This window comes from Anser cygnoides, chromosome 1, assembly GCF_040182565.1.
Source record: "Anser cygnoides isolate HZ-2024a breed goose chromosome 1, Taihu_goose_T2T_genome, whole genome shotgun sequence".
Taxonomy (NCBI): Eukaryota; Metazoa; Chordata; class Aves; order Anseriformes; family Anatidae; genus Anser; species Anser cygnoides.
The window spans coordinates 47021135-47035038 of record NC_089873.1 but is presented as its reverse complement, the minus strand read 5'-3'; the positions used below and the strand labels follow the sequence as shown (position 1 = coordinate 47035038).

Genomic DNA, 13904 nt, shown 5'->3' with positions numbered 1-13904 from the left:
TCTTACGGGGTGTGAGGTTCATACAGTGCAAGTGTGCTGGAAACCAAGCTTCGCTTTCTGTGGCTTGTGAATGAGCTTGGTCTCCACTAGAAATCTCTTTGGTAACAAAAAGATACTTCAGCTCTTTCCGAATTCAAATTGCAAACGTGGTCTGCTTCTTGGGAGTAAAATACTAGTCAAATGAAAACTCTCTGAGCAAGACAGCATTATGTATATTGTCATATTGTGGTTAAAGAACATCATAGATTCAATTTCCTAAAGTCATAAAGTTCAGAATTAAATATCCTGCATTTGTTTTCAGTATTTTTGTTTGCTTGTTTGTTGGGTCTGTTTTTTTTTCCTTTTCTTTTTAAATAGTTCTAATTAGGGTTGACTATTTGTTGGTATGGTTGGACAACAAAGTCACTGGAACCAAAAGCTGGGAGAACTTTGAAGTTTTGAGACTGTTTAAAAGCATATGATCAGGCTGTAATACATGCTGCCCAGCATATTTTCAAGTGTGAAGGTACCACAAAATTAGTCATTTGTGGCTATGATAGTATTCTTGCAAAATCTTTGATTTACCCAAAAGTTAAATGTGGAGAATTAATGGGGATATTGTATGAAAATGAAACTTGGGTAGCCAAGATTCATATGCAACTTTGAAAATAAGATGTAATGCAGATGCACTTGTTTATGAAGGATAAAATGCTTTTGCCATCAATGCTTATTTATGAATCATTTAGCAGAAGTAAAATATGGAAGTTTTGCCCATTTCAGTGGGAATGGGACAATGTAATCAATGACTAGTGTAGCTGAAAACTATTCCTGGGGCAGGGGCAGGAAAAAGGCAGTGCATTTAAACTTAGCAGGATTGGTAATTTTTTCTCCACAGAACACACAAAGCAAGTAACCGGTATTTCTTTTTATAAATCTTTTTCCCAGCCAGTCTTTTGGACTTCTTTCTCTCTTGGAACCGACTTTTTTAAATACAGTTTTCACTAACTTCACTGTCAGATATAGGAAGGTATAGGAAGTCTGCTATACATCATTCTTGTGAGGTTGTATGAGTAACATACAAATGTGACTAGGTATAAGATATGAATATGTGGTCCCTATAAAATGATGGTTACATAAAAAGAGCCCCATCGTCTTCCTTCAGAAGAAGATTAGTCTCGTACAGCTTTCTGAAGACAGAAGGACAAAACTGAAAATTTTTGAGTTAAGAGGAAGTTGAAATTGTTTATCTCAAGAAGTTTATCTCTAGCTTGTGTCAAGCAGAATTCTGTTAAAAAATGGAGTAAATATTTCTGCTTTTATTGACATCTTGTAATAGAAATATTCTTTAAAATTTTATCAAGTGCACTTCAATTGCAGCCATAAATGGTAAAAATTGGAAAAAATGGTAAAATGGTTAAAAAAAAAAAGTAAAAGTAATAAATACTAAAAACTTCATTCTGGAGATACATTCAGCTTTCTGGCGCAGTGTTTAATGCCCTTTTAAGATATCTTACATGTTAGCGGAAGAAAATTATAAAGTGGTATGTTATTAATTCTGAAAATGTTCTTTCATTATTAAGATGAAATGCTGTGTCTTATTACTAATAGTTGATCTAAAATCTGCAATGTTTTTTCTTGTATTAGGTCTCTTTTGGTCCTGGATGACATCTGGGATTCTTGGGTATTAAAAGCATTTGATAATCAATGTCAAGTTCTTATCACCAGCAGGGACAGGAGTGTAACAGACGCTGTGTCTGGTAAGGAACAGTGTCTTCTCCTGCAGTACGAATTGTGGATGAATATGTATGCAGTTTGATTTTGTGAGCATTTAAAAGAATCTGATAGAACTTGTGTCTGTCAACTTGTGCACAAGTGACAAAGTTTTAGAAGTCTGTTCTATAAGACCTTATGCTCTTACATGAAATACATGTTACATGTTATCCTAAAAGTTGTACATCTATATTGAAGAGTGCAGTGATTCTCAACAGGATAAATTATCACTGTGTGACACTGCTGCTATTAAACTGATTACAGTATGAAGAAGTCATTGCTATGACATACCCGTAATGCAGTTGTAATTATTAGGTTATAAATCTAATTCTTTGTCCATAATGCAAACTTGATTATTTACTTATACTATTTTTCTACTATCCTTAGTACTAAGCATGTAAAATACTATGCATACAATCATGAACCAAATCTTTTGCTCCAGATTTTTATCAGAAAATACTCATTTCCATAGCACTTTAAAAATTCTTTACGTTTTTTCCCTATTTTTCTGTGTCTAGGCAATAAATATGAGATTCATGTAGAAAGTGGACTTGCACATGAGAAAGGACTGGAGGTTTTATCCCTTTTTGTGAATATGAAAATATCAGAACTGCCAGAACAGGCTAACTGCATTATAAGAGAATGCAAAGGTATGATACTCTCCACTTTTTAACTTACCAATGGATTTTTTCTTCTGTTTTGACTTAGAGAAAGAGGAGAGAACATTCCTTGATGCTGTATCCCTTAAGTAAAACACAGGTGTTTGTTGGATGTCTTCTGTTTCTTTAAACAAAAGTCTCATGATGATTTTTCAAGTAGTTCTCTTCAGTGTATTTTTCTTCAGTATACTTAAAAGAGAATAATTTGGTGGGTTTGCAGATGTCTACATGGATAACATTTTGTTTGTTCTCTACACCTCAAGAATTCTACTGATAAATTGGGAAAATTACCTGATTTATTCAACCACTAAACTATTGAATTGTTCCTTGAAAACCTCTAAGATTAATTTAATTTTCTTCCCTCAGGTTCTCCTCTTGTGATATCCTTGATAGGTGCATTATTACGGGACTTCCCCAGTCGCTGGGAGTACTATCTCAAACAGCTGCAGAACAAGCAATTTAAAAGAATAAGAAAATCTTCGTCTTATGATTATGAAGCCCTTGATGAAGCAATGTCCATAAGTGTTGAGCAACTGGATAATGATTTTAAAGACTACTATAAAGACCTCTCTATTCTTCCAAAAGATGTTAAAGTACCTACTAAGGTAATAACAGAAATGCAGTGTGGGCTTTTTTTGTTGTTGTTTTGTGTGTGTGTGTTGCTCTGTGGTCCTCATGGACCCCATTCAATTTGGGATATTCTGTGATTTTTAGTGAGTTAGAAGCAATGAATTAGTCATAAAATTTGTAATTGTGTATAACTTGTTGTATTCAACATAATAATAAATGGTAGATTGGATTCATTGTTATATCGTGACTTTTGTTGTTAGTAGCGAAACTAAAAAATTGTAACTGAGTAAACTTGTTCATAATGTTGGTTTAACGTGCACTGCATGTATAGCTCTTTAGTTAGTTGTACTAACTAATAATTGAGCTCTCTGAGGGCTTGAAAACTCTTACGAAATTCGTCTCTTAAGAAAAGATACGACCACCATAAGTCAGCACAAATGGACAAATGAAGGGGTAATTTGTATTATCTGTCATATGCATAGTCTGGTATGAAAGAACTGGTAACTTACTGAACTTACTGCAGTTTGTAAAATGTCTATAACTTTTACCATGTGTTTTGTTGTCAGTTAACTGTTCTTTTATGATATTAGTTCTGATTATCTTTTCTGTCTTAATGTGCATTTCTAGGTGCTCTGTATTCTTTGGGATATGGAAACCGAAGAAGTTGAAGATATACTGCAGAAATTTGTTAACAAATCACTATTGTTCTGTGATCGTAATGGGAAGTCATTTCATTATTATTTACATGATCTTCAGCTTGACTTTCTTACAGAGAAGAATCGCAACCAGCTTCAGGTACAATTTTGGCTAATCTACTTACTGCTAACCTTGCTCTCCCAAAGTTGGGCATTCAGAAAATGTTCCTTTGTTAAATAGTATCCAGAGCAGGTTCATATAGTAGACCCACAGTGCAGTCGAACTTAATGCTTCCCATCTGTCCTGAAGACCCCCTTAAATACTGGAAGGCTGCTGTAATGTCTCCCTGGAGCCTTCTCTTTTCTAGGCTAAATGACCCCAACTTTCTCAGCGTGTCTTCATAGGAGAGGTGCTCCAGCCCTCTGATCATCCTCATGGTCCTTCTCTGGACCACTCTAACAGCTCCATGTCTTTCTTATGCTGGGAGCCCCACAGCTGAGCACAGCACTCCAGGTGGAGTCTCATGAGAACAGAGTAGAGGGGGGAGAATCTCCTCCTTTGACCTGCTAGCTACACTTCATTTGATGAAGCCCAGAATATGGTTTCTGGGCTGCAAGAGAATATTGTCAAGTTTTCAATGAAATGTCAAGTTTTTCATACACGAGTACTCCAAGCCCTTCTCTGGAGGGCTGCTCTCTATTTACTTGTTGCCAAGCCTGTATTCAGGCTAATCTGAGAGAAGATTCTATACACACTGTATCTCTGTCAAAGATGTTTCCCTCAGGAGAAGGAGTGTTCCACTGATAATTCCAAAGAAATCAAGACCCTACCAGAATAGAAAATTTCTTCTTTAATACTGAGAAATGCTTTTTACTCCTTTTCTCAATTTAAGGCAGTGCTTGCAGGGAAATGTCCTAAAAGTTGGGCCAAATAAATTTATCAGTTTTGAAGGAGAGGGCAGGAAGAGTAGATATGAAGAAAAGGTAAGTTGCTTGCTTTAGATTTACATATGACTTCTAGACTTGCTTTAGTTCTACATATGTTAGGGTCGTTTTTATTGTTGGCTATCCGTGATTAATGTAGTGACTTGATAGCTGTTCTCAGTCTAAGAAGGAAGGTTGTCAGCTGAATTTTCTATTTTTAATGTCCAGAGAATGTTTCTGGGGAAAGCCTTTAGCAGTAAATTAAATGTACAGTTTTTGAAGATAATTTTTTCTTATTTCATTTGTTGACATCTTAGTTTGAGAAATAACAATAATAAAAACCTTAATACTAAAATCAGTCTGTACTTTGGTATAGTATTTGCTGAAGGTGTGTTTTGATTCACGTTGCAGGAGCTACACAAAAACATAGTCAATCAGTACAAGAAATACTACAAGCTTAACATGCCTATTCCATCTCAAGAGGATTGCATGTACTGGTATAACTTCCTAGCATATCACATGGCTGGTGCCAACATGCAGAAGGTGAGTTCTGACTGGGTTTTTGTTTCCCTTCTTGATCCCCCACCTCTCTCCCTTACACCTGCCCTTCCCGTCCAGGCCACTTCTTCCCTCTCAAACCTCTCTGCTCCCAGGCTTTTGTGCAGATATGCACAAAACTGCACTGAACATAAGGTTCTTTAGGGTGTCCACTGATAATCATTGTCTATTACGATGAAAACTACTTTATTTCTACCCTTTGTGTTTTTGTCTTTTCAACCAGTTCATGAGAAGATTTCTTAAAACAGTTTGTGTTTTTTCTCTTCCTTTTGAGGAAGATTTGGTAAGAAATCTTCTCTAAGCTTTTCTGAAAATCCAGGCTCACTACATTATATGATAAAAGTAAAATTGATTTATTCAGAGGATTCAGTTAGATTAGTGAAGAGTTAATTTTTCTATAGAATTATTGTTAGCTTTTCCCGTTATGTCATATTCATTTCTGTGTAAATGTTTGTTCTCTATATTGACAGACTTTGGGAGCCATTTAATGTTAGGCAATATTTAAATCAGTGTTTACTGTTTTTAAACTGGTAATATACTTCAAGTTTGAAGTGTTTTCTCTAAGCAGTTTTTTCTGACCCCAGCAAGTATGTTTCTTTAATACTTCTTGCTTCTGTTTTTCTTGAGGTAGCGCTCTCATTTTTAAATTCAATGCAACTATAGCATCTTTTTATTTTACTGAAACTTTTCATTTGTGAACAACAACAACAGATCACTATTAGCAGATTGATCTTTGCTAGACTGGACTAGAAGAAGCTTTTTTCAGAGTTGTATCCTAAACCAGGTCTTCTGTACTACAGAAATCAAGATTTGCTTCATCCTCCCCATTCCTTCTCTGATTAGCTGTACCAAGGTACAATCCTTTGGTTCCCTATAATACCAGGCTTAGTCTTCTATATCCAGAATTTTCATAGCCAATCAAGTAAGAGGCAGGAAACAGGAAATCACATAACTTTTTAACTGGAGTCAATTGTACTCCAGTTAATGCTAATTGTATATTAATGGCGTTAATTGTATATTAAATACCTCTTGTGTTTTCCTATGCTTTTCCTTTTCCTCTTAGGTAGATGCATCTTAGGTAGATGGTAGATCTTGGAACTCATGCTGTGAACTTTAGCTTGTGTTTCTTGCAGGAACTCCGTGAGCTTATGTTTTCTCTAGATTGGATTAAAGCTAAAACAGAATTGGTAGGGCCTGCTCATCTGATTCATGAATATGTGGAATATAGTTCAGTCCTGGATCAAAAGGTATGTAAAAGGTAAATGATCAGTCTGTTCAAAATATGATTTTCTATCTTTAACTGCATGTTATTTATGTATTTATGGGAGTTATGTAGAAAACTTTAAAAAGTGAAACATAAAGGCAGTGTGAAGTTAAACTTACTTGAAAAATAAGGATAATATGTTTTTCTGAATAGGATAATGAAATATTTCAGTCTATCATATGTACTTGCTAATAGAACTAAGAACTAAAAGTTTCTGTAAGAATATAACCTGTATAGGAAATTAAAAAAAGCAAAGGGCATTTAGAAAATGTATCCACTTTCTGTGTTACCAAATATTATCTGTTCTTGCTCTGTACGTAGGATAGCATAGCACGTGAGAATTTCCAGGAATTTCTGTCTTTAAATGGGCACCTTCTTGGACGACAGCCATTTCCTGACATTATACAGCTGGGTCTTTGTCAACCAGAGACATCAGAGGTATATCAACAAGCCAAGCTACGTGCTCAGAGTGAAACAGGAGCATTTTATTTGGAATGGATGTAAGTAGCAAGTATCCATCTGCTGCTATATTAATCCCTTGGTTCAATAAAATCATGTCATGTGCAACTAAATACATTGTATGACTTTTATAAGGACTTTAAGAAGTACAATATTTTCCATGGGAAAAGAATGTGAAATAATTTTCAGGAGTTTGTGGGGGGAGGGTAACTGGATATGGAAAGCTGCAAATTAGTAATACCTACATAGAAATAAAGGAATATCATAGAATCATAGAATATCCTGAGTTGGAAGGGACCCTTAAGGATCATCAAGTCCAACTCTTGACACCGCACAGGTCTACCCAAAAGTTCAGACCATGTGACTAAGTGCACAGTCCAATCTCTTCTTAAATTCAGACAGGCTCGGTGCAGTGACCACTTCCCTGGGGAGCCTGTTCCAGTGTGCAACCACCCTCTCTGTGAAGAACCCCCTCCTGATGTCAAGCCTAAATTTCCCCTGCCTCAGCTTAACCCCGTTCCCGCGGGTCCTGTCAAATATGTTTTTTACTCAGTGATTGTGTATCTTGAATATCTATACAAAGATGAAACTAAGACTCTTTGAAAATTCTCTAAGTACATTTTTTAGAAAAGTTAGAAATGTAGGGCAAATATTGGGTGTGTTTGCAGTACGTTGTTAGATTTTCTAGTAAAATATGCACTTTAAAAAAAGAAAGTAGTTATGTTAACTTGTCAAATTTTTTGGAAGTAGTGAGGTGAGAAATACTAAAAGGCTTTGTAATCTCTGCCCAGATTTGATATTTCTGGCATTTAAATATTTTTTTTTGCTGCTTTAGTATCTTATTAAGTTGTTTAAGGAAAAATGTATATGTATATAAATATTTTTCTAGGATAGCAAGTAGCCCAGTAGTCATCTGACCATGTAACTGTCAATTAGATTCTCCTGTTCAGTGTTTCTGTTCTACTGTCCTTGATGGTTATAAAACAAAATGACTTTTGGGTAATCAGGGTAATAACAAGGCAGATCAAACCAGGCGGACTTGAATTCTATCATCACTTTGAATATTTGGTTGTTTCATTTTGCATAGCTAACAGAATTGTAACAAAAACAATGGGAAGATACATGCTTTAGAAGAGTCAATGTCCAGGTAGTTTAGGGATGTTAGTTACTTTGGGTATAGGAGACTTAAGCTGAAATGAGCAGAATGAAGATGGATGACTTTGTCTTGAATCCTAGAACAGGGTTTTCAAAATGATTTGTAGGATATGCAGGTGAATAAGTTGTACTCTTGACTAGTAATTTTAGCCTTATTAAAATATAAGGGAAAAAGAAATGTTTTGAAGACTCACTGTTTTGCAGTGAAATTTGTTTTCGTTCTAAAGCTCAGTAACCTTATTCAAGATATTTTACTCATTTTTTTTTTATTGCTGAGCGTGAAGATTGAAGCTGTTGATCATAAAGAACAAAAAAGTGCATGGATTTATTGACTCTAGAAAAAAAAAATCTTGTAACAATATATTCATCACCAAAAATCATCATATTACAGTGACAGCTTTCTGTATTAACACCTGGCTTAACAGGATGATTATGGTTGCTACTAATCCTAAGTCTTTTTTGAAGTGAGGCAAGAACCATGAAAAATGAGTCATTGCTGTAAAAATGAAGTATTTTTCCTTAGATCTAAACAAATGAGTGAATGTTTTTGAGTAAAATTCAAAGAGAACCTGTAGGAGAGCAAGAAGTCTCAAGGAAGTTTATATTTGGACATAGCACGTACCCCCTCATTAAGATGTCATGAGGAAGACTGTCTTGCACTGCAAGAGCTGTGCACATGAAGTAGCATGTTAGTTTCTCATGCACATAGTATCTTTCATGGTTCCTAAGCTTTAAGTGTTGGAGGAGGGCAACGAAAATTCTCAGTGAAAGGAGTAATTTGTTTCCCTTCTTCTGCATGAAGGCTGAGAGGCCAGTTGCTTCTAAAGCTTGCTGCTCAAGATGTGTGAACAAATGTTATCTTTTTAGGGAGGATTTTGAACAATAAACTCTTGGAAATCTAACTCATCTAATATCGACTATCTTACCTTGCAGAAATAAAAAATCTTTGAAAAACCTCTCCCGTCTGGTTGTTCGTCCGCATAGAGATGCGGTTTACCATGCCTGCTTTTCTCAGGACAGACAAAGAATAGCATCATGTGGAGCTGATAAAACACTTCAGGTAACATACCTACGCATGAGTGAAATGTAACACTGTGTACTATTTTCATAACGTTTGTTAAAAGTCTTGTTGCTTTTCTTTTGATACGAAGATCTTACGGATCTAGAACATACTGGAGACAAGTAATTGAAAGGAATGTATTATTACATAAATATCAAGTTGCATGTTTAGAATATTATTTTCTAGTTCAAAAACTAAACTTTGATGTCAGGGTTTTTACTCTAACCAGTGTAATACATCAACATGAAATACCTTTTAATGATACAAGAAAGCCAACAGCCGAAGAAATACATCCCAGCATGTTTTCTATTTGTTTGCAAAAATATTTCCCATCATAGTGGATTTTCTACAGAACTGAAAAGACATTTTAGTTACAGCTCTGCAATTTCCATGGGATTGTAATGGATGTTATACTACTACGGTGCTTAGTAAGTAAATTTTCTTATGTGAAAGAAATAAATCTATAAATGGATGAAAATGAGCCCCAGAAGTTGAGGACAGTAGTAGACGGGAAACAGGTACAAAGTGCTTAGGAAGTGGATAAGGGGAGACAGAGAGGAAAGTGACTAATCCAAATTTGCCAGCAGTCTGCCTGGAGGGGAGCCAGACAGCTCTTGAGAAAACTAGCAATCAGCCAGCCACTAACCTGGTAAAGTATGCATATTCCAGACAGACAAAGGTAAGGGTAAAGAGCAACTTTTCTGCAAGCCTTTGGTATTGTTTTGGGTGCTTGATAAGTTCAGTACTGAAGTAAAAACATTGAGTGGTCCTTAGTTGCTGTTCATTTGCCTATTTAGTGTGTTGTTGTTCGTTTGTTTATTTTATTTGCTGGCTTCTACGTGGCATCCACTTAAGGAGATACTTGGTGGATGTACTAGTTCTATGCTCTGCTGAAGTTACTGTGCCGTGCTTCTGTCCTTCATGGCCTCATTACTGAGACTGCAGTTTTCTTGTTTTTCTTGATTTTTCTAGCAAAAAAGAGTAAAATTTGTGGATTGTGACTGCATTTAACCTAAACTTACATGAAAGAAATAATTGTAAAATTAATAATATTTTTACATTGTTTAACTTTGAACTTATTTGTGTTTTTCCTAATAGTGGCATGGAAATAAAACTAATGTTTTTCAAGTTTTAAAACTACTACTACTGTTTCCATGGAATCAAATATAGCATTAGATTAAGAATAGATATTCCACAGAATTTACTGTAAATTTAGATTTCCTTTTACTTTGATATTTATCTTCTTGTTTTAACAAATACCAACTATATTACATTATTATATTCCCGTTTGATGAAAAAAAGAGTGGGAAAAATAGGGACTTTACAATTGTAGCATCCTGAATGCTGCTGTAAGGAAGAGTTTGTGATTTGTTTACATAACTTAGGAGTATATACCCTTGTAAAGGAAAGGATGGCTTGATTTTTTTCACACTTGTAAAGCAAAATCTCACAATTTGGGGAAAAACGATTAATTTGTAGTACTTCTTCCCAACTGCTCTATTCTTCCAGATCAAGACAGATTTGTGTCATTCTGTACAACTTCTTACTATTACTTTTTTTCCTCTTTCTTCCCCAAATCATCACTTGCTGTTAAAATTCTTTCTTTCGTTAGAAGAATATCATGATATATCAACCTGGAATTTGTACTTTTAATAACAGATTAGGTTTTGTTAATAGATATTGTTTTGTGCAGTTATTCTTAAAATGAGAGAGGGCATGGACTTAGATTTAAAGAGTAGAAAAGGCTTAAATGCTAGAAGACTTAGGTTTAGACTTAAGCTTAAAGGGTTGTCATTAACGAAACGTAATGCATACAGAAACTTTTTAAAAAATATTTTTTCAGTATTTCTTTCCGTAACAATTTCTATTATCTTTACAAAACTGAAACTCCAATTAAATGTTTTTATATTATGTTACCTTGAAATTATAAATGCTTTCAAAATGCAACCAATTTAATGAAGAGTGTAGAGATCTGTTTGAAGGAACACAAACTTATACTTGCGTAGCACGTTTCAAAATTATATGCCAGTTACAAGATTTCATTCTTTATTGTATTTCTTCAGGTGTTTAAAACAGAAAGTGGAGAGATGCTGCTGGAAATAACTGCTCATGAAGATGAAATACTCTGTTGCGCTTTCTCTGCAGATGATAAATATGTAGCAACTTGTTCAGCTGATAAAAAAGTGAAGGTAAGGAAATGGAAAACACTTTTTTTTTTTCAGTGCGATAGTTCTGATTTCAGTTTTAACCAATTCAAACAGAAGAGAGCGTTAGGACTAATTTTTTTTTTTTAAACTGTCTTAAACCTGATGTTGAAAAAACAAAAAAACAAAAACTCGTACTTGTTACGTTAAGCATACTTTGTTAGTTATAATGAAGTTATGTTAGTTGCAATTCTGTATGTATGATGCTCATTTTCCTTGTATTATCAGGTGATTCATTTTAAGTAGAGCATAATGTATGAGTCCAATCCTGTTCATAATATAATGTGAATGCCCATAAAGCTTTTTTCATATTATTTTTCTGGTATATATGAATTATTTGTTTATTTTTAATTCTTCAGTATTGCAGCAAAACCTTGATTGATATTCTAGTCTTTCTCAGATTCTAATCTGAACTATGATTTTTCCCCTTCCCCTTTGATTTCTAAATTGTTCAAACACTTTGCCATGAAAGTTTGTATAATTAATAATAAGCTAAACCTGAATTTTAACAAGACCAGATCAGTTCTGTTTGGTCGTAGACACTTTGTCATTAGAAACTTTGACTGTAGATACTGTGTTCTGATTCTTATCTTGAAAAGCGTATGTATCTCTATCTCGGCTACATTAGTGGAAACAATTTAAAATTACAGCTTTTTGTGCCTAAATATAAATATACATGTTTTCTATTTCTCTTCCAAACATTTTCGATGTGTAATTGAGAACATTTTAGGACGTTATTTGTATTTCAGCATAGTTTATATATGTATATTTTTAAATCAAGTACACTGAATATATTTTAAAGTGTTTTTTGTCCTTCAATTCTGTCTAGATCTGGAATTCAAGAACAGGCAAGTGTATGCACATATATGAAGAACACACAGAGCAGGTCAATTGCTGCCAGTTCAATAACAGAAGTGGTCAGTATCTTTTAGCCACGTGCTCAAATGATACTTTCATCAAAGTAAGTGGAAAAGATTAAGATTAGCAGCATAAGAATAACCACAACAGACTAATTGTTGTTGTATAAAAGTACTTTAAACATTGTAAATTAGTTTTTTTAACCTAAAGAAGAGAGAAGGAAATAGATCAGGAGTACTTACCGCAGCTCTGTCACTGGATTTCAACAAGGCAGAATAGAAGAAATGTTTGTGCTTAGTGAAAGAGAATAAACAAATCCTTACTAGTAGGGTACAATGATAGGGACTCTTGGCAAGACTTTTGGAGGGTGGAATGGGAAAGTTTGGGAGTGGAATACCTGCTTAAAAACAAAATAAGAAAAAATGAAGCAGAAATTTAAGATTTTAAACATTTTTTAAATATGTTTAAAAAAAATCAGGAAAACAACAACCAAACGAACAAACATCCAACCTGGGTGCTGAAGGATTAAAAGTTTTACCTTATGGAAGTGTAGCAGGTGTAATTTTTTTCTTTCCTAAATTCATAGGGCATAGTAAAGAAATAAAAGTGGAAGCCAACAAAATAAGAGTAATCAAAATGAGATTTGTCAGGTTAGCCACCTGGCATTGTTCAGACTGGCAGGCGGTATGTGTACAGAGAGAGCAGAAACGAGATAACTGAAGTCTGTATTTGAGGAAGGGGGGAAAAAAGGAGAATGAAGGATGACTTAGGCTGTTGGATAAGGGTGGAATTTCACAGCACAGTTGGGCAAATCAAATAGTTTACTGGTACTGAAGATGATGGACCTACTATGCTTGCAGTCTGTCTTGCATTTGTTGCAATGCGTGTACTGATCTTACTCTGCATAGTATGGTTCAAGGAGCCAGTTCTGGTGGGATTGATTTTCTCTTTAGTTCCCTGTAGTGGCTCCACTGTCCAGTGTCAGTACAAGAGAAATGCTGGGAATAGACAGTGAGGTGTGGGAGTTTTGGAGGGGGCAGGACTACCTTTTCCAGTTGTAGCAGGCTGTGAGATATTTTAATTGCAATGTGAAATTTCATCTGAAGCGTTCTGGCAAGAGCTTGTGTTTGTGTAAATTGGAGTTAAAATAGACTTGAGGAGCCAATATCAAGATGAAAAGACGAGGCTTTTGTGCTGACCTGGATGTCCTGAGAGATGTGTTTGTTGCCAGAAACTTACATCTTGGAACAAATAGATTTAGAACAAACCTGTTTAAAATGACCACTCTCATGCTGTAAATGTGGCTGAAGTTTTAGACTGTTCAACAGTTTTCATGTGGAATGAATGATAGAACTGAAGTATGCACAATAATAGAATAGAATAGTAAAATAATAGTTGAAAAGACCTGATTGTTTTCAGAGAACACTGTCCAGATAATTGCTCTTGCTTTGAACTCTCACTTGAGCGGTCAAGTGTATTGCATTTATATAGGAGAAGGGGAAGAAATTTGGAAACAGAAAGTGTGGGCTGTAGGCTTGGAAAACTGTGCGTGCACGTGGCCCTAAACATGTGGAATGTTCTTCTGTCTTTATTAATAAGGATGCAGTAATCCAAGAATAACTAGAGAGATCTCATTTTAGTTATTGTATATAAGCTATGTAATTCTGAACTTTGAAATTGAAAGGGAAAGAAACGCAAGACAAAGTTTATTCTTCAGTCTGAAGAAAATTTCAGTAACTTTGTTCTGTTTAAGGGCCTTGTCCTCACTGTACAAAATGTTCTATATAATACTGATGTGAATAATTTTCA

At 34.8% G+C, this 13904-nt stretch overlaps 1 protein-coding gene across 4 annotated transcripts in view; it reads left to right on the top strand.

Moving 5' to 3' along the window:
- Positions 1-13904, top strand: part of APAF1 (apoptotic peptidase activating factor 1) — a 37036-nt gene that overhangs the window by 7252 nt on the left and 15880 nt on the right. Inside the window, exons 7-16 of one of the 4 annotated variants that reach the window (XR_010830471.1) lie at positions 1624-1736; positions 2268-2399; positions 2775-3013; positions 3606-3773; positions 4949-5080; positions 6229-6342; positions 6681-6859; positions 8907-9033; positions 11097-11222; positions 12067-12154. Coding sequence is in view for 3 of the 4 variants with exons in the window: in XM_048061071.2 (XP_047917028.1) it covers positions 1624-1736; positions 2268-2399; positions 2775-3013; positions 3606-3773; positions 4949-5080; positions 6229-6342; positions 6681-6859; positions 8907-9033; positions 11097-11222; positions 12067-12198 (1462 nt within the window). In the remaining variant the exon portion in view is untranslated. Of the gene's footprint in view, positions 1-1623; positions 1737-2267; positions 2400-2774; positions 3014-3605; positions 3774-4948; positions 5081-6228; positions 6354-6680; positions 6860-8906; positions 9034-9620; positions 11077-11096; positions 11223-12066; positions 12199-13904 lie in introns of those variants that run through there. The other 3 variants (XM_048061071.2, XM_048061073.2, XM_048061074.2) reach the window with 3 other exon arrangements.